General features: G+C 37.8%; 1 protein-coding gene across 1 annotated transcript in view; it reads left to right on the top strand.

Moving 5' to 3' along the window:
• PLCH1 (phospholipase C eta 1) overlaps positions 1 to 27642 on the top strand; it is a 277595-nt gene that overhangs the window by 232199 nt on the left and 17754 nt on the right. Inside the window, exons 12-15 of the mRNA XM_077160837.1 lie at positions 11312 to 11473; positions 15999 to 16070; positions 22947 to 23038; positions 26925 to 27022. Of these exons, the coding sequence (XP_077016952.1) occupies positions 11312 to 11473; positions 15999 to 16070; positions 22947 to 23038; positions 26925 to 27022 (424 nt within the window). The remainder of the gene's footprint in view (positions 1 to 11311; positions 11474 to 15998; positions 16071 to 22946; positions 23039 to 26924; positions 27023 to 27642) is intronic.

The raw sequence follows: 27642 nt of genomic DNA, 5'->3' as shown, positions 1-27642 counted from the left end.
TGCCTTTTAATATTTTATATTAGCTCAATTAATTGCCACCAACTAACAAGTTTATGGTGTGACAGAAAATTAATCCAGATTTACGTGACTGAAAATGCAGTTAATATTTTAAGTAATTTTTTTTTGCTCTCTTAATTATTTATTTCTTGTAATCAGTTAATTGTGATTATGGATAATTAGCTTTATTTTATAAACCAGGTTTTCCTCTCTGATTTTCATTATAATTGCATCTTGTTTCCCAAATCTTTTGGTTGCCAGCCTCAGAGTAGTCTATTTACCTGAAAGCAGGGAACAAGAAAGCTTGATTAAGTTAAAGTTTTAGGGAATGCTGTATTTAGTGAAAATGAGTGGTGGAAATTTAACTACTGTTACAATGTTGTTATTTATTGTTCTGAGTAAAACCCAAATTTGTTTTGGTTTCTAAATCCATCTAGCACCATCATTTTTCTTCTAATGTCAGTGAGCCTATTAACTTTCTAAGGTAAATATCTGTAATTATAAGATTTCTTTGAAGGTTAGCTATGGCTTTATGGGAACAAATCAGTATCTTCACCTGTGAAATATTATACTGGGTTTCTGTCATTTTCAAAGTCTTTTAGTTGATTTCTTAGTTGATATCATATAAGCAGATAGTTTAGAACATGATTCCATAAAGATGGACATGATCTTTCAATCAGATTCTTTGATTTGAGCTAAGTGAAAGGGGACTGGATCATAATTGTAAAGTTTTACCAGGTTCTCTGTTATACTTTTGGAAGAGAAAATACATAAAGAAACTGACATTCTAGTGGAATTTTTCCTCCATCTTTTATATCATTCCTCTCTTTATTTTTGAGGTCTCTGAGAAAAAACAATATTGCATATCAGAGACCAAAGTGTTATCTTGTAAATCAATCAATTTATAGTCCTGTTGTCAACAGAGGGCTCAGATGCCTTGTCTGAATGGCAAATTTAAATCTCGGTACCGGAATGTCTGATCGTATTTCTGCAAAAGAGGGTATAGTTTAATGTGAACTAATAATTAGTTTAGAGGAGGATCTTAACCTCAGTTTTAGGTTAACAGAATATGGTAAGTCATACCTGAATTATTGCAATAAATAAAGGTTTTAGCATAGCATTCTTAGACCCTGTATCACTCACTTGTAGGAGGCCTATACAGAATTCATTTGCACATTCAGCAAACTTTTATTGAGCGTCTCCTATGAGCTCATCACTGTTGTAGGTGCAGGGGAATACATCAATAAACAAAACAGACAAGGTTCACTTCCAGAGTTTACACAGTAATGGGAGAGGGAGAAAATAAACAATAAATAAGGCAAATAAAATATATAGTGATAAGTGCTACGGAGGGAGAATGGCAAGGGAGAAGGGTAGGAAGTGAGCATGCGTGTGTGTGTGTGTGTGTGTGTGTGCATGTGAGGGATGTATTAAAGTTTTAGAATGGATGACCAGGAAAGAAAGGCCATACAGTGAAGGTAACATGTGAGCAAAGAACTGAGGGCAAGTTAATCACGTGATTAACCGGGGAAGAACTTTCCAGGTAATGGATCCAGCGAATGCAGAGTTGCGAAGATGCGTGACATCTCTCCAGTGTCACCTGGCATTAGAGCAGAGCAAGAAGGAAAACCCACTCTGCATGCTTCTTACTCCTGCTAGTCCACTATGCTTTCTATTTCTATTCAAACCACACTGAGTGCTTTTTGCATATGGGGTAGTTGCTTTCTGTTTTTGAATTATTCTGATCCCTTAAGTGTCTGCTTCATATTATTGTGTGGCTTTAGCCACAGAGAAGAGCTGGCTTGTGATGCATAAGCGACAAGGTAAAACCAGTTGTGTTCAAACATGTACAGCTCAAAGACACCGGGGCACAATTTCCTTTCAAACACAGTACAAAAATCTAATCGAGTTGAGTCAGAGAGTACAACTCACCATTATTCATCTTTACAGATACTTCTATTGTCAGTGTACCTTGTAGGTTTTCCATCCTCACATTTCGATTTCACTGACTTTTCCTCTTATTTTGAGTTATTCAATATCTTTCTCCTTGTTCTCTCTGAATTTGTGATCAGTCAGCCTCTTAGGCACAAGCATCATCTCTCCCTCCTACGTAAAGCTTGCCCTGCAAACCATAAATCTTCCAATGAGTTTTAAATCCCTATTAATGTAACATGTAACAACTTTTTGACATATTCATATTCTAAAATCACATTCATAGGTTTTCTCTCTCACACTAAACTTTTTTAAGGTTTTCCTTCCTTTCCACTACCTTAGCTACAGATTCATTTTCTTTCTTGTTATTCATTTTTTGAGTTGTTTTAAGAAGAATTATGAATCTTGTTGGTTTAAGAATTATGAGCAGTCATAGAAGGGATGAGCTACCTCATGAAGTTGTGAGGTCATTGCTACTAAGAGTCTCAATGCCCACATGCTGAGGCTGTTGTTGCCTACTGCTGATGAGGGATGGGTAATGAAGATACCTGGAAGATTCCAGTTACTTCTAGTTCTTGATATGAATTCTGTCTCTATGTCCTGTCAAAGTGTTAAGTGATGGATGTTTAAGATCCAATGTAATATACCTATTATATATAGGCATATGTAAATATTTTCCCCCTGTATTTCTGGTCTTTTGGGTTTAGTATTACTGAGGAGAAGTCTGCTGTACTATTTTTTCTTTCCTTGTTGGTAACCTGTCTTTACTTTCTATCTTTGTTGACTTTCAATTTCACTATTAAGTGACTAAGTGTTGGATTATTTTTTTCTTAGTCAACACTCAATATATTCCTATCAGAGAACATATATTTTCTTTTATTATGGAAAATTCTCAGCCATTATTTCTTTAGATATTGTTTCTATGCCATTCCCCTGTCCTTTTTTTTTTTTTTTGGAAGTCTTGCTAGATTTATGTTGGAATTTCTGGGTGCCATTTAAAGTATTATTTTTCAATTCATTAATTCTCTGTGTGTGGTCTAGAGTTTATCTCACCTATTTTATTTATTTATTTATTTTTTACTTTCAAAGACTGCTCTTTATTTACAAAATTTATAAATGGTTGTTTTTCATAGACAGCTGCTCTTATATATCTCCTTATTGTTGTTTCTTAGTTTCTTGTTCTTTGATAGTGTTATTTCTTCCTATGTTTGATTTAATGAACATACTTATTTTAAAGTGAAAGAGTGAATTCTAATTCCATTTATTTATTTTATTGGCACCCTGTTTTAGCATTAGTTTTCCTTACAGGTTTTAGAATTTTGAGTTGAAGGCTCAATTTTAAATGGGATAATTTTTTCTTCTCATTTCTCGCTTTCTGTATTCTCTTCTTATCTAGTGGTTTGGTGATTGCTTCTACCTGAATCCGGAGATCCCCCATGCAACCCTCCACCCCCACACAGACAGCACACCCTCTACCCCAAGTACTTAGCCAGAACTTGTGTTGAAGATATTGCAGATTCAATCACCAAGTAGATCATCTCCTTACTCCTGTCTCTTGTTGGTATTAAACTTTGTACCTTCCACACAGTTTTTTTTAATGTACTGCTTCCTTTCATATGCAAGGGACCCCACCCAACTTCTTTACCATCTGTAAGATTATTTGGCCAAAAGGGGGAAAAAAATAGAGTTTCAGTGGCTAAGAGATTTCAGATTGAATTGAGTGATCATTCTGGAGGTTTCTCATGCAAGTTTCAGCTAGATATCATAAACTGCCACAATATGGCAAGCCCCAACCAACAGCGTTCCTGGAAACCCTAAGGGATACCCTGAGTTCTATGAAAGTTTTATTTATTAAATTTATTTTTCAGAGACTTAAAGCCTTTGGATTGTTCCAATGCCAGATAAGCTCTGAAACCCAGAAATATCAGACTCTCTGAGAACAATAACCAGTTTCATCCCTCTGTCCCTAAATGGCAATGCCCCCTTTCAGCCATAAAGAAGTTAGATGAATCATTGCCCAGTTATCCCTCAAGATTGAGAGAAAAATTATCAGATGAGAGGGAGGAATTGTAACCTAGAAGTTAGGATTTAAGGGATAATTATGGTTGCTGAATCATTATATAGGTATTCTTTTTTTGCTTTCTGGTATATTTGAGTAGACAGAGGGAAATACCTGGATTCTCCAAACTATAATTCACCTGCCCTGATATCTGAAATGATTGTAAAAGCCCTTATCTTGTGCCTTTGTGATTGTAAGAGATGTTAACTCCTTTTTTCCAGTCTTTTGTTTAAAGTAATTTGTAGGGCACAGGCCCTAATGCTAATGAAGAATTGGAGTCAGCCATTAACTAGTTCTAGACCTTGACATTTGTAAATTGTATCGGCTAGACTCTGCCGTTGAAATGACAATTCTGCCTCCTGTTCTTTAGGCTTACATTTTTGCTATTGAAATGATAACTCTGCCTCCTTTTGGCTTCTACTTTTTGGTTTCTTGTTGTGAGACCAGCTCCTATCTCCTACATCATGTGGAGTTCCTTTAGTCTCTATTATACTATATAATATAAATTACTTGCACTTGTCCTCCTTTAGATATGGAGCTCAGCTGCAGTTTTGATCTGACCAAGGTTATAAGTTCAAAATTGGCTCTGCCAATTACTATCTGTAGGACCGTGGGAAGATCATCGACCCCTCTGTGCCTCCTTTTATTTTTTTATCCTCAATTTCCAATAATAATAATAATAATATCTCAAAAGGTTATTATGGAGGAGAGGATTATGGGAAGATCGTGGAGTAAAAAGCTTCAGGAATTGTGAGAAACAATTAAATTGAAGTGGCTTGGGGCCACTACCTGCATTACGTCATACAGGAGAGCACCGAGGAGCAGTTTGCAGTGGGGAGGTGTCTTTCAAAAGGAATAGAGAGGGTGTTCACAGGGATTCCTGTAAATTGTGAATGGGGGGTTCCTAATACCTCTAGCAGGCATAAGCCCAGCAAAAGAAGCAGGCTTAGCACATCCACACAGGCTCAGAAAAGACAGAGAGCACCCTGTACTTTGCTTTTGTCTCAGGCTGACCTTCTGGATGGGGGGCTAGGCTCTGAAGAAGACAACTAGCTAGAGCAGAACCAAATTGCAAAGACTGTGAAAGGTGCTTTTTGTCTTGATTTGTTGGGTTTGACTATTCCTGACATTCAAGAAACTTGCTGTCATATTACTATCTGAGTTCAGACTTAAGGAACAGACAGCTCAGGGACTAAATCCCAGAGTTTAAAATACATAGTATGCCACAAAAGATTATGATGCAGAAAAACAGGAAATGGTGTTCCATCCAAAGGAACAAGATAGAAACCCAGAAATCATCAATGAAGAAGAGGAGACTTTGGACTTGCAGGACAAAGACATTGAAAAGGTGATCCTCATGCTCAAGGAGATAAAGGAAAACACTAAGAAAGAACTAAAAGGATATGAGGAAAACAATGAATGAACAATTAGGGAATCTCTTTGAGATTTTCAATAGAAACAAACAACATACAGGAGTTACATTTCAGAAACTCAGTAACTGAAATGAAAAATTCCCTAGATGGTTTCAGCAGCAGAATGGAGGTGGCAGAAGGAAGAGTCATTGATTTCTGAGACAAGGCAATTGAAATGATTCAAGCTGAGCAACAGAAAGAAAAGAGAATAAAAAAAGAGCAAACAGCATGAAAGACCTGTGGGATACCATCAAGTATGCCAATGTTTATATTATGGGAATCTCAGAGGGAAGCAGAGAGAAAAGGGGAGAAGGAATATTCAAAGAAATAATGACTGAAAACTTCTCACACTTAATGAAAGGCATGAATATGCACCTTCAAGAATCTCAACAAATCCCAAACAGGATAAATCAAAGAGAACCACACCCAGACATATAGTAATCAAATTGTCTAATGCCAAACACAAGGAGAGAGTTCTGAAAGTTGCAAGAGAAAAGCAGTAGTTATGTATAAGGAAATCCCAATAAAATCAAGTGCTGAACTGTCATCAGAAAACATGGAGGCAAGAAAGTAGTGACATGAAATATTTAAAGTGCTGAAAGAACACAATTGCCAACCAAGAATTTTCTATCAGTCAAAACTTTATTTAAAAAGTGAGGGGGACATTAAGACTTTACCAGATAAACAAAGGTTGAGGGAGTTCATTACCACTAGACCTTCTTTATAAGCCATGCTAAAGGCAGTTCTTCAGACTGAAAGGAAGGGACACTAGACAGGATTGAATCAGCATAAAGAAAGAAATAAAGACTCCGGTAAAGATAATCTTATGGGTATTTATAAATGCCAATACTATTGTGTTGGGGTGGATGTAGTGAAATAGGAGCACTCATTCATTGTTGGTGGGAATGTATAATGGTGTAACTACTGTGGAAGACAATTTGGCAATTCCTTTGAAACTCAAGTATAGAATTTCCATATGACCTAGTAATTTTACTTCTAGGGTTATACCCAAAGGAATTGAAAGCAGAGAGTCAAACAGGTGTTTGCATACCAATGTTCATAGTGGCATTATTCACAATTGCTAAAAGATAGAAGCAAACCAAGGGTCCATCAACCAGAGATTGGATAACCAGAATGTGGTATAATGGACTATTATTCAGCCGTAATAAGGAATGAAGCTCTGATACCTGCGACAACATAGATAAACTTGAAAGCACTGTGATGAGTGAAATAAGCCAGGCACAAAAGAGCAAAGACTGTGATCTTACTGAAATCAGTAGAATATGCAAATTCATAGTGTCAGAAACTAGAATGTAAATTGCCAGGACCAGGATCGAGGTAGAGTATGGGGAATTAATGCTTAAATCACACTGATTTTCTATTTAGGCTGATTGAAAAGTTCTGGCAATAGATGGCGGTGATGGTAGTACAACATTGTGAAAATAACTGACAGCACTGAATTACATATTTGAAAGTGGTTAAAAGAGGGAAATTTTAGGATATGCATCTATATTACCAGAATAAAAATTTTGGAAAAGAGCACATAGGACTTTAGAACACAGTGAACTCTAATGTAAACCATTTATAGTACAATTATTTTAAAAATGTGCTTCCATTAGTATGGGAGAAAGGTACCATATTAATGTAAAATGTTAATAATAGGGTGGTATATGAGAAGTTTGTATTTTATGCATGGTTTTTCTGTAACCTGACAACTTCTCTAGTTAAAAGAAATGAAAGGTTATTGTGGTTTCCTCTTTGCCTGAGTGTTATCTTCACAGCTTATGCTCACACTCCTGAGAAGGGACTGTCCCATTTGGCTCTGAACTGTGATGTCAGTGTCCTCACCTGGCTGAAATTTCCATCAGACCTCGAGAAGGAATAAGTCTACAATCTTAGTGGATGCCCACAAAAATTATCACAAGTATGCTGTGTTACAGGCAGTAAAATCTTGAGAGTTCTGAAGTCTAAATGTCTCACTCCTCATCTTCCTGAGGATCTGTACTATTTAGTTAAAAGAGCTGCTGCTATTCGGAAGCATCTTGAGTCAAATGCACAGAATAAAGATTCTAAATTCTGTCATATTCTTATTGCGAGCCAAATTAATCAGTTGGCTCTCTATAATAAGAGTAAGTGTTTGCTTCCTGGAGCTGGAAATACAGATCATCCACACCCCCTACTGTGGTTGCAAAGTTGACTCATTGCATACTCAAGGAAGAAGATCATTATTTAACTTTAAAAATAAAGGAAGAAGTTTATCCAGAGAACTAAGTAAGTTCATACCCTGTAAAGAGCTCAGAATAGTGCCTGGAGCATGATTTGTGCTCAATATATGTTCATAGCAGGAGTTGCAGCAGCAACACAATTATCGTTGATGTAAGTCCTGAGCTGACCTTGAAACAGAGCTGCTTTAAGAGAGCTGGAGGAGCAGACAGGGGAAGGCAGGAGGAAATATACAGACAGGCATGGCTGAGAAGCAGCTCTTCTTTAGCCAAGACCTTCACACAGTGGGCTTGGAAAGCTATGAGGCACCCACAAATGGAAGCTAAAATAGCCAATGTAGAATTTGGAGATGAGAGCTTAGTTATCTGTCTCCAGATTCTAGCCCAGAGAGAGGAAAAAAGACATTTTGGATAGTGAGACAGATACTCCGTTTTTTTTTTTAATAGCAAAGGTTCTCAACATTGACTGCTCATTGAAATGACAAGGGAGCCATAAAAAATTCCAATGCCTGGGACCTAGCCCAGAGATTCTGGTGCAGTTGGTCTGGGGTATGGACTGAACTTTGAGACTTTCAACGCTTCCCGTGTGATTCCATTGCACAACTAACATTGGGTCACTCCTAGGAGCAGCACCTCTCCAACCCAATCCTTCTCCTTTCCTACTTCTTCCCACCCTGGAGTGGTGGTTATGGCTTTGGGCATCTTTTCCAGTGACCCTTTAGTTTCATGCTAGAGATAACATAAGAATTGATTTGCGTGTTTGGTTTCTTTATTTGTGATGCAGAGGATCCTAGATCAAATTTTCCTCTCAGTAAGGGGAATTGGGAACCCTGATTGCTCCTCTGATGGAAGCTACTGCCACCAGATGAGGTGACTGCTCCCATTCCATGCCCAGCACCCAGCCACAGCATCCTCCATCTCCCTTGGGCCTTGGAAGCAAAACACTAAGATACAAATGGTTTTCAGCTGTGGTCCCTGCAGCAGCTGCACAGTGGCTGATAGGTCTGGAAGTCAAGTGTCCAGCTCAGTTTCCTTTCAATGATACTATTGGATTCCGGGAGTAAATGATAATATATGAATGAAACCTCAGCCATACGTTTATTTGTTCTCCACGGCTATTCATTTTCTTGCTCTATAGACCACAGAGAGGAAAAAGATTAACAGGCAAAATGCCATTCCTTTAGCAAACTCCCAGTGTTTAGAGTATGTGAAGTGAATAATCATAGCCTTTGTATTGAGTGTTCATTATTTCACCAGCACCCATTGGCCCTGGCTTTGTGTTTTTAGCCTTGCTTTGTTGACAGTGAAAGTGCCTTGGCATTGTGGCCATAGTTCATCTCCTCACTGTCACTGTCCTTTTGTAAGGCCCTGAGTCAAGGAAGGAAACTCATGCTATATAGAGTATTCTGTGTGACACCAGGCACCCTAGGTGCTCTTACACACTTTCTCTTTTTGTCCTCCCAGCAAACGTACCCCTGCCAGGCTGTGGGCCACTTGATCTGATGCATTGGGCTTTAGAGACCTGGAGTTATTTTCTTGCCTCTGCCTCTGACATTAAGTGAAACCATATTAACTGTTGTCCACAGAGGGATTTGGGGGATGTACTTCCCAGGTATTATGATAGGAATAATAGATTGTTAAAACATGAGCCTGCCAGTGATTGATTTGACTCCATAATTTATCTTTTTCTATAACAACATAAAAAGGATGGCTGCAGCAGTTTAGAGTGAGACAGTGTGTTGGTTTGAAGCAGTTATGTACTTCAGAAAATCATGTTCTTAAAGCTAACCCATTCCTGTGGATGTGGATCCATTGTAAAGAGGATCTTTTGGTGAGTAGCATCTTAACTTAAGGTGTGACCCACCTCATTCAGCATGGGTCTTAATCCTCTTACTGGAGTCCTTTATGAGTGAAAGACATAGATGTATAGAGAGAGGAAGTCACAGAAACAGAGAGGAAGCCACTGAAGGCAGAAGCTAGGAACAACAAAACCTCAAAGAGAAGGAAAAGACCAACAGATGCAGCTATGTGCCTTGCCATCTGACACGGGAGTCCACGGTTACTGACAGCCTACTTCAGGAAGAAGGTATGATGTCTTGATTTGGACATTTTCATGGCTTCAGAACTGTAAGCTTGTAAACTAATAAATTGCCATTGTTAAAAGCCAGCTCTTTTCTGACATACTGCATTTCGGCAACTTAGCAGACTAAGACAGACATGGAATTTTGAATTGGAAATCCTAGGTTCAAGTCCCAATTCAACCATTTTCTAAGCACGTACATCCAGACAAATTGCTGCATTTTTCACCTCAGTGTCATTATGAGTAAGTCTGGGCTTAACCCTACTGCTTACCATCAAGGGAATGAAGAACTGTTATGTGATATTACTTTGTGAGCCCTAAACGCAATATACAGTCTTCGTTGCTTTGTCTGTTTTTCCATGTGGCTCTTTTCTCCATGTTCATATGGTCCATAGTTCTTACTGATATTCTTTCTTTCGTCCATGCTTTTGCTCCTGTTTGAATGCTGTCACTGTGTCCTTTGCCCAGCCATCAGCCTTTATTCATCTTTTGAGGCTTGGCTCAGGTGTCCCATGCTGCTGGAAGTCTTTCCCAAGTTCCCAAGGCTGAGCTTGGTACTCCTCTGTGTGCCCATGACACTCCTTCCATCTGTCACTCTCCTCCCACCTATTTGTGTAAATATCCACTGATGTGTCTGTCTTCTCCCTGATTCTGATGCTTCTGAGACATTAGAGTTGTGCCTTATTATTGTTTCTCATCTGGAACTTAGCAGGAGCTCAGTAAGTGTCTGTAATATACAAAATGAGTTATGCCTTCAAACTCTTTCTTGTCTTTGTTAAATCTCCCATGCCACCCTAGCCTAGGTGGTTGGTGCTTTTAGTAGGAAGCAGTGTGACTGGATTTTCGTTTGCAGACATCCTTCCTCATCAGTACATGCTGCCAGGGTAATTTTTTTTTCTTCTAAAATACTGCTTGGAACATTTTCCTGTCCAGAGACCCTCTACTCTCTATGTCTGACCCTATTGGGGATTGACTCATGCCCCCCACAAAAGACATGTTCAGGTCCCAACCCCTGGGCCTGTGAGTGTGAACCCATCTGAACATAGGACCCTTTGATTACAGAGTGGGTTGGAGACAGAAAAGAAATTTTATCTCAGAATAATCCTCAACCCTAGAGATGATTTCTACAGCATTCCTTTCCCCTCAGGGATCTTTTAAAAGGACGTATTGTTTCTATAAGTACCTATTAGGTATAGAAAACTTAGGCAAGTCAAGGGAAAGAGATAATAGACTATGTTGAAAGCATAAAACTGCATCGTGAAAAGGGCTTTGGCACCCTGAGTTTGAATCCTGGCTCAGTTGCTTGCTGGCTTTGTAATACTGAACAACTTAGTTTCTCTAAGGTTCAGTTTCTACATCTCTAGGATTCTTAAGGGTTGCATGCAGTTACATGAAGCATGGCTGGTCAAAAGTAAGTTCTTAGTAAATGGTAAGTATTATTATAGGGTGGGGGGTGGGGCAGGGACCAAATGGTACAATGAGTTAAACTCCTTACATATAATTGAAAGAGAATCAAATTATAGAAGCAATGTTGGCTTGAGTGAAGGGTGTTTTCTAATGGAATCTGTTTTTTAGGGGGAGATCATTTACATAGCTTAATATTTTGCAGAATAACGGAACCACTGAGCATCAGGTAGAATCTTTCATAAGGAAAAAACTGGAGTCACTGTTAAGAGAATCTCAAATTCGAGACAAAGAAGATCCTGACAGTTTCACAGTGAGGGCACTACTGAAGGCCACTCATGAAGGCTTAAATGTACACTTGAAGCAGGTATGGAATTCCTATGGTACTTGTCCTTTGACAGGAAAAAGAAAGCTCTCCATGTGTTGCTTCTAATCATTTGACATTTGTGAAATGCTTCTTCAGATTCTTCCATTTCTATCCTCAAATTTCTTGAGAAATTTCTCTTGCAAAATGGTTTGAGATCACCCACTGTGCCGGAGACCTGGGCTTAATTCCCAGAGCCTGCCCATGCAGAAAAAAAGGATCTTGGAAGTAGTTAAAAGTGGGTAAGGGGCAACATGACTCATACACTGCTTATAGGGACCCTTGGGACAAAGCTCATGACCCTGGACTCATCTGCTCAATGCCCACTCAGGTGAGGGGAGAAGCTCCAGCCCATCACCTCCCCTCTTCACATCCAGCAGCCTCCACCCGCCTGCTGACTACACATTTGGACTATGTCTCCCACCTCTCTACTGCTCTTCTTATCCATATTCTAATCTAGGCTAATGTTAACTCTTACCTAGAGTTCTCTTCAATCTGCTCTCCACTCTGAAAAAAGTGTGATATTTTAAAAATGCAAATTTGATCATGCCATCCTACTGTTTAAAATTCTTCACACTTGGGATAAATTCCAAACTCTTTCACCAGGCTCTCAAGAAACTGCATAATTGTGCCCTTGCTTATCTCTGCAGCCTCAGATCTCTCCATTTTCCCTGTCATACCACCTCCCATTCAGCTGTAATTGTGCTTTAGATGCTATGGATTTCTTCACTTTCCTTTCCCTTTACCTGGAGCCCTCCATTCCTATACCCACTCTTGCTAACTCTGGCTTAGTCTTTAAATGCCAACTTCAATGTCGTGTCCTAAATGAGTCCTGCCTTGACCAATGGATTAGGCTAGATATCCTCTTTATATTATCCATGGTAGCCTTCTCTGTTGTCTCTTTTGTCATCTACATGATCATTTGTTTAATTTCTGTCCTCCCAGCTAGACTTGATGCTCTATGAGGGCAGGAACCATGTCCATCTTGGTCACCGTATCTTTCTGGTATGTGCAGTGTCTGGAACTTAGTAGGACCTTCATAAATGTTTGTTGAATGAATGAATGGTTTCAGCTCTGGCTGAAATTGTAACTGTGTTTCTTAATGAAAATATCAATGGGTAAGGTGTGAATGTTGGGTTTATTGATGTTATGTTGTAGGGTATTGAGGGCATTTATTTTTTCCTGGAGGAGATCCTTGCAGTTACTGGCTCAGCTAATGGCAGTCCAGGGCTCAGGGCTGTCAAAGCAGAGGGGAGATCATGTGAGGATGATCACCCTTGGGTCTAAGTTACCTCTTAGCCTTGGTGGTTTCTCTCTGTACTCCACAGAAGTTAGGCTTTCAACTGCTAGGCTGTCCCCTAGCTCTATTTAGTTTGCAATATAGAAGACCCAGTTCAAAATGGCTTAAATAATGGGAAAATACATTGGACTAGGTAAGTTGCAAGTTCATTTGCAGAATAACCTTTCAGGGTGGGGCTTAATCCAAAGGATCAATGATATCATTAAGGATCCACATTCTTTTCATCTTCTGTAGTGTTAGTGCCAGCTCAAGTCTGATTCCCCTTCCCTTGGTGGTTGCAGGGCGATTGCCACCAGGTTCATGGGCTATTTGTTCCCTTGTCCTCATGTCCATAGAGAGTGAGATAGTGTATTTGCCTCAACCCACAAACCAGTGTTCATACTTATCACACAACTTAGGTCGTTTGCCCACCCATGAAATAACCACTGTGGCCTTGGTTATGTGTCCTTCCTGGAATGGTAATTGGGCAAGAATGTATGATTTTACTAGCTTGCTCATGTCAATGAGAAATTGCCCTGGAGCTGATGCCAGGGCCAGCCCTTCTGAAACTGCTTGTGAGATGGGCAGGATGGAATATTGGAGAAACCACCACAGCATCAATTACTGCATGACTGCCCTACAGTTCAGCACAGAATTTTGAATTTTCTTAAAAATTTCCATAGGTAGCAGTTGACTTCTCTTTCTCCAGTCACTTATTTTCAAACTATGCAAATGCCTGTAAAAATCGCTTTTGTGATCTACTGTGATTACTGCTCTTGTCCTTAGGGTGAGCATTGACTAATATGGACCAATCACTTTCCCTCGTGCTTTTGGAAACATAGATCATTCTGATTAGAAAGGGAACAGCAGGTGTTAGAGATTTGAGAAGAAACGCAATAAGCCCATCTTTCTTTTGCTGTTCAAGGAAGAGGTCCCAGTGATAATTTTCCCATCAGGTAAAATGATAAGAGACATCACATTTCAGAGATGTAGTAGAACAAAAATTATCCCTTCCCCTTTTCTTATTTATTTTTATTAATTCTTCACTACTGCAAGAATATATTAGACTAGCCTAAAGTAAAGGCAGCTGGGTCTTCAATAAATTGGGCTGTAAAATGCTGAGTTTTTATAACAGTTATGTTAGATTTTTTTTTTACATGGCTTGCTTCAGTCAATAGGTACATCTGTGTCAGATACATATGTACCTTTAAACCCAAAGCTGAGAATATGCCAAGTGTTGTATAAAATTCAGCACAGGTCACTTCAGCTTCCTCTTTTCTGCCATTGTTCAGGATTGTTTTCTTTGTCTTGTCTTTTTCTCGAGAACCCTGAAGTAAGATACAAGTGAAGTTCTCATCCTTCAGGTTGGAAGAACACAGTAGACCCAAGAAAGATGCCTTTCTTCTTAAGAGTTCTTAAATCAGCTTTTTTTTTTTTTTTTTTTTTACATCCCAGCTGCTGCTGCCTGGTTAGCCATAAGATATCCTAACTGGGCTTTTACGCCTTCCAGCTGGCCTCCCTCCCACCTCTCATTCATATACTGCTGCCATAGTGATGGTTCAGAAATGTGCATCTGATCATGAATTCTCCAGCCTTAAATCATTCAGAGGCTCCTCATAGCTTGGAGGATACAATTTCAAATTCTAAAATACAGCACAAATGACTATTTATTCATATTTGGCCCCTTTGCTGCCATTCATCCATTCAGTGCATATGTGGAAAAGTACACACACACATGCACTTCATTTCCTGGAAAATACTACATTCTTATTCCTTGGCCTCTCCATGTTCAATTTCCTTGGCCACAATATACTTCCTTTCTCTAATTTGCCTTAGTAATAAGACATCTTTAGCCCTCAGCTTTTGCATCACTTCCCATTGGAAATCCTCCTTGAATTCTCATGCCATCCCACAGTGCCTGGGACATTCCCCATTTCAGTCCTTATTTTGGTAGGATATAAGTATTTGTCTCAACCATTAGATTGCAAGCCCAGTGAGGAGAGTCTGCCTCCCTCTTGTTGGCTGTTGCCCTTGTATGTGTGCTAAGTTCCTGGCACCATGCCTAACCCAATTCAATGAATTTGGTGAAAGATGTGGCCTGATGCTGAGGGGAGAGGTCAGAGTTGAAGAGATTTATATATATTATCCTCTTTTTTAAGGAGGGGGTGTGAGGTTGGAGAAGTTGAGGATGAGGAGGGAGCAAGAGAGATTTGGACTGAGACAGAATCCCTGTTTTACTGTCAACTAACTTTGTAACTGGGGCATATATTACTAAACTTCACTATGCTTTTGTTTTTCTTATCTGTAAAATTGGCATTCTAATCATGCTAATCTCCCGGGATGTTTGTATATATTAAATGAGAATATATGTAGCACATGGTGGTCTCTGTTTACTCTCTGCTTCTCTAGAAGTCTGGGAAGGTGGGGCCTGGTGGTCTCTCCTCACGTCATGTCCTGAGCAATGAACCACCTAATGCATATTTTTAGGGATTGCAATTGTAACATGATCTAGTGCCTTAACCCTTTCTCCAGAGGTGGTCTTTCTGTCCCCTAAGAATACATAGGCTCAAGCAAGGAGATTTGGCCCAAGATCGCCAACCTGGAGTTAATTCACACGAGAAAAAGCGTAGGAGCCACCAACTAAATGGGAACATGTCTTTCCGGTACCCCAGTGCTTGCCACTGAGCATATTATTTTCTTAACAGATAAGCTTTACTGTGGGTTACTCAAACAAAGAAACAAACCACTCCATTACCTTATAGGTATGCTCTGACAATTATTTACTTATTTATTGTGTTTTAGAATCCCAAATAGCAATGTTCAGTCAATGTGATCACTTTATTTTTTATTACACAGAATTGGCTCTTAAAGAACTTTTGGCCATTTCCCAAAATTAAATCTGCCCTTAACGAAAAATGTTGCATTACCATTCAGGGCATTCAGAAGAACAGATCCCAGCAGGGACAGGCACTCCAGAGGCCCTGCACTACTGGACACGGCGAGAGGCCCTTGGCCTCAGCCATGGGATGCTGTTGGCTTGCTAGTTCTGGCTGGTGCCCAATGTTCCCTCTCTCCATGCCGACGTTCCCCTCTCCTGATGCAGGGTCAGGATGATAGGAAATGAACAGGACCTGTTTGCCTCCTACATAGGAGCAAACAGAAAAGACGTCTCCTGGCCATTCCACCCAGAGCAAAGGAAAAAATAGAGTAATTTAGAAGAATGCTCACATTATGCCTTTGTTTACTCAGAATCCAGATGTGAAGGAAAGCGGAAAGAAATCCCATGGACGATCCCTCATTACCAACTTTGGAAAACATAAGGTATGATTTAAGAGTGATAAATGTGCATAATTTAGAAAAATATTTTAATTTAATGGGCTCTGCACCTTCCACAGCCCTGTGTTTCTATTTTATATATTTTTTATTGTGGTAACAATAACATGCAGTTTTCCATTTTAACCATTTTTAAGTGTACCGTTTGGTGGCATTAATTGCATTTACAATGTGTGCTACTATCAGACCATCTATTTCCAAAGCTTTTTCATACAAACAGAAACTCTGTACCCTAATGCAGTAAGTCCTCATTCAGGCGGAAGAAAGAATCAGTGAACTCAAAGATAAGATAATTGAAATGAGTCAGGCTGAGGAGCAGAAAGGAAAAAGGATAATAAAAGATAAAAATAACCTAAAAGACATGTGGGACACCATCATGAATACCAATAAAGTATTATGGGAGTCCCAGAAGGAGAAGAAAGAGAGAAAGAGGTAGAAGAAATGTTAAAAAAAAAAAATAGTGGCTGAAAATTTCCCATTTTATGAGAGACAAAAATATACATGTTCAAGAAATCCAATGAATCCCAAATAGAGTAAACCCAAAGAGAAACATACCCAGACATATAGTAACCACACTATTCAATGCCAAGGACAATGAGGAAGTCCTGAAAGCTGCAAGAGAAAAGCAAAGAGTTATGTACAAGAGAATCCCAGTTAGATTGAGTATCAATTTTTCATCAGAAACCATCAAGGCAAGAAGGCAGGTGGGTTCACTTTAGTAAGTGCTGAGAGAAATGCATTATTCGCCATTAGGGAAATGCAAATAAAAACCGCAATGAGATTCCATTTCATCCCCACAAGAATGGCCACTTTTGAAAAAACTGAAAATCACAAGTGTTGAGAGGATGTAGAAAAATAGAAACACTCACTCATCATTGATGGGAGTGGAAAATGGTACAACTGCTGTGGAAGACAGTTTGCTAATTCCTCAGAAAGTTAAGTATAGAATTACCCTATGACCCAGGAATCCATATCTAGGTATATACCCAAAAAAATTGAAGGAAGGAGTCAAACCTATAGTTGCACACCAATGTTCATGGCGGCATTCCTCACAGTTGCCAAAAGATGAGAGGAGTCCAGGTATCCATCAGCTGAGGAATGGATATACAAAATGTGGTATGTCCTTACAATGGAATATTATTCAGCAATAAAAAGAATGAAATTTTGATACATATGAGACCATGGATGGACTTTAAAAATACCATGTTGAGTGAAATAAGCTGAACAGAAAAGAACAAATACTTATGATTTCACTGATATGAAATAATTAAGAATAAGCAAACTCATAGCATCAGAATCTCGAACATGTAGATTATGTGGGGATGGGACGGGTGTAGGGAATAGGGACTGAATTCTTCAATAGTGCAGTTTCTATTTGGGGATGATGAATTGGTTTTGGTGATGGTGATGGTAGCTTAAATTGTCAACATAATTAATAGCACTGAATTATGTATTTGAATGTGGTTGAAGGGGGGGGTTTTAAGTTGTATATATGTTACTAAAGTAAACATATATAAACATAAAAGAAAATCCATGGGCCTTCTTGACCAAAGAAAGGGAAGAGAGAAACGAAACAAAATAAAGTTTCAATGGCTGAGAGATTTCAAAATTGAGTCAAGAGGTTATCCAGGAGGTTATTCTTATGGATTATATAGATATCCCATTTTAGTTTATGGTGTATTGTAGTGGCTGGAGGGAAGTACCTGAAACTGTAGAGCTGTGTTCCAGTGGCCTTGCTTCTTGAAGACGATTGTATAAAGATACAATTTTTACAATGTGACGTTGTAACTATGAAAAACTTGTGTCTCATGCTCCTTTTATCCAGGGTATGGATAAAAAGTACATAAATAATAGGGGACCAAAAGTTAAAATAAATTGTGTAGATTGAAATACTAGTGGTCAATGAGAAGGGAGAGGTACCGGGCATGGGATAGATGAGTTTTTTCTTTTTTCTCTTTGTTTCTGTTTCTGGAGTGATACAAATGTTCTAAAAAATGATCATGGTGATAAATACACAACTACGTGATGATATTATGAGCCACTGTTCGCAGACCATGTATGGAATGTATGTGTGTGAAGATTTCTCAATAAAAGTGTAAAAAAAAAAAAGAAAGAAATAAAGAAAGTCCATGGCACTATATAGTCTAAACAGTAAACCCTGAGGTAAACCATGGACTATAGTTGATCATATAATTATAAAAATGTGCTTCGTCAATTATAACAAATGTACCACACTAATGCAAGGGGTCAGTTATAGAATGGTATATGGGAGCCCTATATTTTCTTTATGATTTTTCTGTAAACCCACAGCTACTCTAATAAAAAAAAAACACATAAGACATGAAAAAAACTCTACAAAGATTGTCAGTTGAGATAGAAAACAAAACCCAAATTCTAGATGCAGTGTACAAGAGGCACATTATGAATGCAAGAAACAGAAACCGTTGAAATAAAAAGGAATGGGGAAAAGATGTCAAGTAGTCTCTCATCAAAAAAAACTGATGTAGCTACACTAATTTTAGACAAATTAGACTTCAGGCAAGTATTACTGGAAATAAAGAGGGATATTTCATAATGATAAAGGGTCAATCTACCAGGAAGCCAATACTGTTCTAAATTATATTTACCTAATAATAATATAGGTCTGAACTAAAGGAGATATAAACAAATCCATTGTCCTAGTGGGAGATGATAACTCATCTGCCTCAGTAAACAGTAGAACAAACTGACAAAAATCAGTAGAACTGCACTGTCCAATATGGGCGCTACCAACAAGTGGCTAAAGATATATTTAAATTAATTGAAATTAAATAGGTTTAAAGTCTAATTCCTCAGTCACACTAGCCACATTGCAATTGTTCAGTACTCACATGTAACTAGTAGCCATCATATTGGACAACATGGATATAGAATATTTCCTTCATCATAGGAGAATCTATTAGAAAGTGCTGGTTTAGAAGATTTGAATAGGAATAACAAATGACCTAATTGATACATTAGAACCTGTACTTAACAGCTGTAGAATACAAATTTTTTTCAAGTGCATACTCAACATTTACCAAATGTGACTATATCCTGGGTCATAAAGCAAGTCTCAGCCATTTTAAGGGTTTGATATCAGTTTGTTTTCTGATTATTCAATTGAGCTAGAAATCAATAATAAAAAGATAACTGGAAAATCCCCAAAGTCCTAAATAATCTATGACTCAAAGAGGAGTTCACAATGGAAATTAGAAAATATTTTGAGTTGAATGATAATTTAATACATTATATTAAAAATTGTGGGATGCAACCTAAAGCTTTTCTTGGAAAGAAACATATAACCTTAAGAATAAAGTCTAAAAACTCAATGATATAAGTATCTCAAGAAGTTAGCAAAAATTAGTAAGTTAAACCAAGCAAAATAGACCCAAACAAAGAGAAAAAAGTAAATAATAAAAATTAGAGGTCAGTGAAATAAAAGACATAGTAAAAAAATCAATAAAGCTGAAAATTGTTTCTTGGAATAGACTTTTAAAATGGAAGTATCTCTATCAATATTGATAAAAGTATATAGAAAAGACACAATTTGTCCACATTAGAAATGAAAAAGGGAACATTCTGATGGATACTAGAGATATTATTAAATTAATATACATGTCTTATCTATAACTTTACCACTACAGCACTATTGCAAATCAGTGGGTTTAAAAGCATGGCGGTCTTTTCAATTAGATATCCATGTGTGGGGAGAAAAGTGAACCTTCACCCCTTATGTCACAGCAAACAGCTGAATTTTAGATCTGAACATGAAAGAGAAAATGTAACATAGGAGAATTTCTAGAATGTGACATAGGAGAATATCATCATGACTTTGGGATAACTGAAAATTTCTCAAACAGGATAGCAGAATGGAAAAAAAAAGATAAACTATTAAAAGTACGCACTTCTATTCATGAAAAGTATCAGAAAGCTAGCTGTACAGTGAGAAACAATCTTTGTAACATATATTCCCAATAAAGGACTTGTGTCTTGAATATATAAAAAAAGTCCTAAAAATCAATAAAGAAGTCTGGCAACCCAAATTTTTAAAAAATGGGCAAAAATCTAGTGTTTCACCAAAGAAGATATCCAAGTGGCTATAAGGAAAAAGTGCTTACCCTTATTAATCATCTGAGAAGTACAAATTAAATGACAATGAGATTCCATGTATTTGTACCAGAATGGCTGAAATAAAAAGATTGACAATGCCAAGTGGGTGGAAGGATGTGGAGTAGCTGAGACTTACATACATGGCTAGTGGGAGTGTAAATCTGTGCAACCATGGCAAGCTACTACGGATGAGCATAAACATGTACTATATTTAGACGGTCCATTCTTAAGTATATATCAAAAGACACAAACAACAACAATAAGGGCAACATAATTTAGCCCTAAACTGAAAATAGTTCAAATACCCAATAACAATAAAAGGATAAAAAATTTGCAGTACACTCACATAATGGATTATTTCACAGCAATAAAAATGATGAAAGCTATAACTACATTTAATAATATAATGACCTTTAAAAGCATAATGTTGAGAAAAAGCAACCAGACCCAAGAGAGTAGTACATAGAGTATAATTTCATTTATATGACATTCAAGCACTAGCAAAACAAATCTTTGGGGATAAATGTCAAGATAGTAGTTACCTTTGGGGACGAGTTGGCAATGACTGAATGTGATAATCAGAAGGCCTGTGGGGGACAGATAATATCCTTATTCCCTTATTAAGTGTTTTCACTTTGTGAAGATTCATCTCGCTGTACACTTAGAATTGGCCTGCTTTTTAAAATGTGTACTATATTTTAATATAAATAAAATGTTACGGAAGAAATCAGCTGTTGAATGGTGAATTGTACTTTATGCATGAGGATTTCTGTAGGGCCATTCCTTCTACTTGAAGGAATATGTGGTATCTGGAACTTCTTGCCCTATCACTGGGATAATTAACAGGCTGGACAAATTAGTCATTACAATAAAAAATTGAAAACAACCAAAATGTTCACCCCTAAAACTGCTTGAGTAAACCATGATCCATTCACATAATGGACAACTATGCAACTATTAAAAGATGATGGCTCTGAGGAGCTTAACATGGAAAACATTAAGTGGAAAAGGAAAGATGAAAAATTGATTAAATGGTATAACTATATAAAATGTGTCAAAATGGTAATTTCACTAAAGATTATCTATGATTGGTGATTCATTTTTAATTTTTACTTCAAAGGGACTAAATTATAACACCTTAAAATACTGATGATATATGGAGTTGGAGTATTTCATTTCTTGATTACAACTAGCCATTAAAATTAAAATTATCAAAAATTAAAATTATCCCCAATGTTTTATGGTATACTCTAATGACCTTTAGGATTAGAATTTAGTATGCCTCTAATATGAGAATAATTGTCAATGAAACTAGTTACATATTATTAATTTTTTGAACATTTTGTTTGTTGTGAAATATAACATATATACAAAAAAGCAATACATTTCAAAGTATATTATAATAAGTAGTTATAGACCAGATTTCAAAGTTTGGTATGATTACAGTTATATATTATTTTAATAAATATTAGTAGTATTTTAAATTGAAAATTAACGTTACGTAGCTTACAGAATGATTTTCTTTGTCATTTCATTTAATCATCAGACAGTAATTCTTTGAAATAGCTTTTATTTTTGAGGGGGGTGTGCATGGTTCATTCTACCACCGAGCCACCCATACACCCTGAATAGCTTTATTGTTCTGCATTTTAAAAAGACACAATAAGAAACCAGCGATATTAATTAACTTACCAGGTTGGTGAGAGGCTGATTTGGAACATGAGCTCACCAGATGCGAGGGCCCACAGACCAATTCTTGAGGCATAAAGAGCACCTAGGTTCCAGATCAAATTGGCACCTGGCTGTCCATGCGCTAGAGATCTGCATGTGTTTATGCCAATAGTGTAGCTTGTTTTATTATTTGTCGAGTACGAGAAAGCTTGGAGGTGACATGGTCCATGGTATTGTGAGGAGGGGGTTCCTTTCCCTTCCTAAGCCACATTCCCTAGGGGTTTAAGGAACTTTGTCTACGAATTCTTACCTCTGTTTATGGGAGCCGTTTTTTGGTGGCAAGCTTTTCTGCAACCACCGGGATACCTCTCTGTCATTTGTGTTGTTGAGATATGTGTTGTCGAAAATTTGGAACTACCTTCAAAGCGGTGGAGTTGAAACTGCACGATTCCAAAAAGTTTTGTGTCTAACAGCAAATCTGTCCAGAAGACACCAGCTTAATCTTGAAGTCTTTCAGCCTGAACCCTGTAGCTAACAATTTTCATTCTGCTATTCAAAATTAAAATGGGTCAAAATCTCAGAGAAGCATTTTAAATTAACTGGTCAATTGAGTTCATGGTGAACAAAGGCAGGAATGGAGGTTATTCATTTAAAAAGAAATCACTACTTGTTTTTTTAAGCCAAATTTGCCTTTTTTAATTCCCTAGTCAATAGGAACAGTGAATAATGAAATAGAACATTTCATTGCTTACAGTCATCTAAGTAGATATTGCAACTTTGATCCACCCTCTTAGCTTAACTGATGATTAATGAAGTCTTTATAAGACCACAAAATTATATGGCTCTAGAGTCAGTTTCTGAACATGTAGCCTTCAGCTCTGCATTAATTTTAAAATGTAATTAAGACCATAAACATGCTTGTTATTCATAATGAAGCCAGCTACAGTTTTTGGTCATTTTTTCTTTCTCCAAATTGTCTGCGTGTGTGTATTTTAAAGGCCACTCCCTTCTCTTTACATGATCAGGTGAGTTTAAATTCACTGTGATTTTTTTCCCCGACAGAAAGCCACAAAATCCAGATCTAAATCTTACAGTACCGATGATGAGGAAGACATACAGCAGAATCCTGGCAAGGAGAGTGGGCAGCTGTACAGGTAAGAAAGGTTTTCCATGTTTCCTTTCCCGACTCCTAGAGCCTTTCCATCCCCACTGGCTGTGCTATTTCAGCTTTAAGTGTCTGGATAAGCAGACTGCATGGTAAAGGGCTGGGTGCAGGGAGGGGGGGCATGTGGAGATAACTGGGCGGGAGATGGTAATGTAAGTAGGGAACTTTAGCACTGTGCCTGGCACATAGTGAGCCCACAATAAAAGCTAAGCTGTAGGAGTGGTGGTGGGTACAAGGTGTCTTCAGAGAAAAGGGAGAGGACCATGTCAATTAGGACTGAAGGCTCCTGAGGAGACTAATGGAGAAGACAGATAGTGAGCACATATTAGGAGCCAGGTATCTGAAGTCAGATTTGTATTCAAATCCTGGTTCCCCCACTTGCCGACTTTAGACTTTTCATTTGGATCTATCTCTTAGGGTCATTGTAAGGATTAAACGAATTGAACTCATTAGACTGGCGCCTAGCCCAGTTAAATAAGTGCTCAAAAATAGTAGTTGCTGTTTCAATTATTATTGCCAATAATAGTCGTGATGAGTAAAATGACCGTATTTTCAGAACCCAAATTGTAACACATGAGCCGATGTAGTTTTTTTTTCTGATTGCTTATTTATATAATAAGCCTTGCAGAAGTATGTAAATTATATGATATGGTAATATAGAAATGGTAATATATATATATACACATACCTGTGCCTTTATCGAAAGACTGAAATCAGATGAAATTAGAGGCATAGGAGCCCTGTGGGAATGGGTGACATTTAGTGTAAAATTAAACTTTATATTTGAGTTCCAACAGAATGACTATACAGAAAATAGCAACTAACTAGCAAGGGCAGAGATGTGTGGTCCCTACCCTTCGGGATAGAAAATTCTCTGGGTAAGTTATAGTAAAGGATATAGGAGAAACAGGATCAACTTCCAGAAGAATTTTCTCAAAGATAAGTCTGAAAAAAGCTCAACTCGGAAACACATAACCAGGGAAGGGACAGTATTTGGAGATAGCCATGATAATCTTAACCTGTGCAAGTGGTAACACATGGAACCGTATTGCTTGTTATCTCAGGTAAATTAGAGAATTACCCTTAAAAGTTGTCTGGCCCTAAGCATCTCTGATGGTGTCCTTTTGGGATTTCAGTAAACTAATCCTCTTCCAGAATAAGAATGAAAAAGAGCTAACTTTATGCAGAATTTTTCCATATCATGAAGAATCTTGGAGTTATAATTCTAAGTATGACTTCACATTGATTTATAATCATTCATCTTCATCAAACCAGATTTTCACCTATGGCTAAAGAATTTGCTAATTATATGGTAAAGGAAGAATATGCATGCTTTCTTTCCATTGAATTTTTTTTTTAATTTGATTTTGTTCATGCTTCTTTTATTCACAATATGAACTGCTGAGATATTTTGTTTTTAGTTCTTTTTGAATGAGTATAAATGGTATGAACAGAGGGATTTTTGTCTGATTTGTTCACCGTTTTATCTCCTGTAGGTGCTCAATAAATAATCATTGAGTGAATGAATACTGTATATCTTTTTTTGGGGGGGAGGGGTACATTGTCCAGGAATATATATCGTTATAACTTAGCTGTGGGTTTTTAAAAATCAGAGGAGAAAAAGTAAATAAAATTGCAGATAAATGATAGACAATTTAGCTCATATACTAGGATTAGAAGGGTGTTTTTTGGTTATTGTTTCTTTTTAAATTTTTAAGTGTACATTCAGTGGTGTTTAGCATATTTACAAAGTTTTGTAACCATCACTAGTATCTAATTCCTGAATATTTTTTAAACTTTTTTTTATTGTATAGTATGACATATATACAAGGCAAAGAAATAAGCAGGTAATAGTTTTCAAAGCACTCTTCAAAAAGTAGTTACAGGATAGATCCCAGAGTTTGTCATGGGCTGCCATATGATCCTCTCATGTTTTTTCTTCCAGCTGCTCCAGAATATAAGAGGCTAGACAGTTTAAATACTTTTTGATCATCACAGTCGACTTTTTTTCCTTCTTTTTTTTGTGAACAATAACATATATACAAAAAAACTATAATTTCCAAGCACAGCACCACAATTAGTTGTAGAACATCTATTAATGGGTTACAATTTCACAATTTTAGGTTTTCACTTCTAGCTGCTCTAAAATACTGGAGACTAAAAGAGATATCAATTTAATGATTCAGCATTCATATTCATTTGTTCAGTCCTATCTTTATCTTCTATGTATAATTCCACCTTCACCTTTGGTCTTTCCATACCTCTCTTTGAGGTTGTTTGGACTATGGCAATTCTAAATTTTTGATATTGGAAGTGTCTGTCTTATTATGGGGTAGGGAGATGGAACAATCTAATGTTCTGGAGAGGCTGGGCTAGGTGTCAGGACTTATCTGGACCAGGGACCCATCTGGAGGTTATACGCTTCTGGCAAGTTACTCTAGTGCCTGGAACCCTTGTGGAATCTTTCAGATTGCCGTAGTTCTTTAGGATTGGCTGGAATGGTCCTGGTTGGGGTTTGGGAGGTTATGATAGGTGGCAGGGTCTAACTGAAGCTTGTGTAAGAGCAACCTCCAGAGTAGCCTCTCTACTCTATTTGAACTCTCTCTGCCACTGGTACTTGTATTAATTGCACTTCTTTTCCCCCATTTGGTCAGGATGTAATTGTTGATCCCACCGTGCCAGGCCTGGATTCATCCCTGGGAGTCCTCTCCCATGTTGCCAGGGAGACTTTCACCCCTGGATGTCATGTCCCATGTAATGAGGAAAGCGATGATTTCACTTGCAGAGTTGGGCTTAGAGAGACTGAGGCCACATCTGAGCAATAACAGAGGTCCTCCAGAAGTAACTCTTAGGCATACCTATAGGTAGTCTATAGAATATTTTTATCCCTCACCTTCCAAAAAAAAAAATTAGTTTTTTTGCATTAGTACCCATTCCTAGAAGTAGAATTGTTGAGTCTTATGGTCACTGTAGGTTTAGCTTTTTGAGAAACTACCAAACTTTTCCAAAGTGGCTTACCATTTCATATCTCCTAGCAATGTATGCGGTCCAAAACTTGTTGGCATCTGCCTTTTGGTTAGAGCCATCCTAGTGAGTGTAAGTGGTATCTCATTTTGGTTTTGATTTAAATTTCCTAATGACTAATGATGCTATCTTTTCACGTGCTCATTGGCCATTTGTATATATTCTTTGGAGAAGATTGGAGTTTTTCCTTAGAAGAGAAAAGTGTATACAGGAGCAGAATGTGATAGTCTGTGGAGAACTTATACTGTTGGTAAAGGTTAGTGGTAGAATTTTTAAGGTTGTAGAGAGGATCCTAGAAATGGTTTCAGGAGAGAGAGAATTAGAAAATAGTGAAGAAAAAAAAAGTGCCTATTAAAGAAATAGATGTTTGTTTTAGGAAAATTGAAGAATATAGAAAAGCATAAGAAGAAAATAAAAATCACTTGTAACTCCGCTTCTGAAAGAAAGTCACTATGAAAATTTTAGCGTGTTTCGTTTTGGATATATGACCCTCAATGTAACGCCTCCTTTTTAGCCCAGGTTCTCTTTCTTGCTTAAGTGAAGTGTGAACTCTGGTGTTACCCACCACTGGTTAATAGCAGGAATCAAGTCCCTTCGCAGTGGAATTCACAGATACATAAGAAGAGGCTATGATTACTGGCAGAGCAGTAAATAAGCCATGTAAATTGGATGTTGTGATAAAAGAGTGCTGAACTAGGCGTCACACTTGGGTGTTTATCCTGGTTCCATTAAGACCTTGGGCAAATCACTTAATCTTCCTCATAAATAGGAAAGATAGAGTAATCAAAAGCCCAGGTCTCTTCCATCTTACAGCTCTAAAATGCCAGGAGTCAAGGGTGTGTCCTTCACAGGTTGGGCCGCCGAAGGAAGACCATGAAGCTCTGCCGAGAACTCTCGGATTTGGTTGTGTACACAAACTCCGTGGCAGCCCAGGACATTGTGGATGATGGTAAGGCCTGAGAGCTTTCTTCTGCTTGAGAGAACCATTCTTGATTGTTCTTTGCCAATTGGTAGCTAATCTCTGGCTAAGCAGACCCTCACCACATGTTTCTAGAACTGTGTGGAATCCAGTTCAGGAAACCCAAAGGTGGTACAGTGCTTAGTTCATAGAGCAGGCCCTATGGATTACTATGATTGCCTGATTGACTAAAGTCCAGAAAATCTCCTAAAAAGCAGAGGTGTCTTCCCCCAATTCTTGACCTGTGGAGGCATGCCTGGCTTGGCTTGATGGCTAAGTCACAGGTGGCTATTATAGGTGTGAATGAAGAAATAAGAAAGCAGAAAAAAGAAGAAATTAGTTGGAAGAAATAACACCGTAAAAGCCCTATATTTTCTCATTGGGCATTTTGACTGTGATGGAAATAATTTAATCTAACAGATTGACATTTTAGCAAATGGAACAGAAATGTCAGTAGTATTGACTCTTTCATTGTTTTGCACCTATTAGTTGCCATAAATTGAGCTGAGAAATTGTAATTACAACTCTTCTTACCCTTGACTTTCCTGCTAGTTGTTCTTTGTCCCTTTCTCTTCTTTCCCTCTCATTGCTATTACATTCAGTTATTGAAT

The sequence above is a fragment of the Tamandua tetradactyla genome, chromosome 5, assembly GCF_023851605.1.
Source record: "Tamandua tetradactyla isolate mTamTet1 chromosome 5, mTamTet1.pri, whole genome shotgun sequence".
Lineage (NCBI taxonomy): Eukaryota > Metazoa > Chordata > Mammalia > Pilosa > Myrmecophagidae > Tamandua > Tamandua tetradactyla.
The sequence above is the reverse complement of the archived record's forward strand: the minus strand, read 5'-3'. Positions and strand labels throughout refer to the sequence as shown.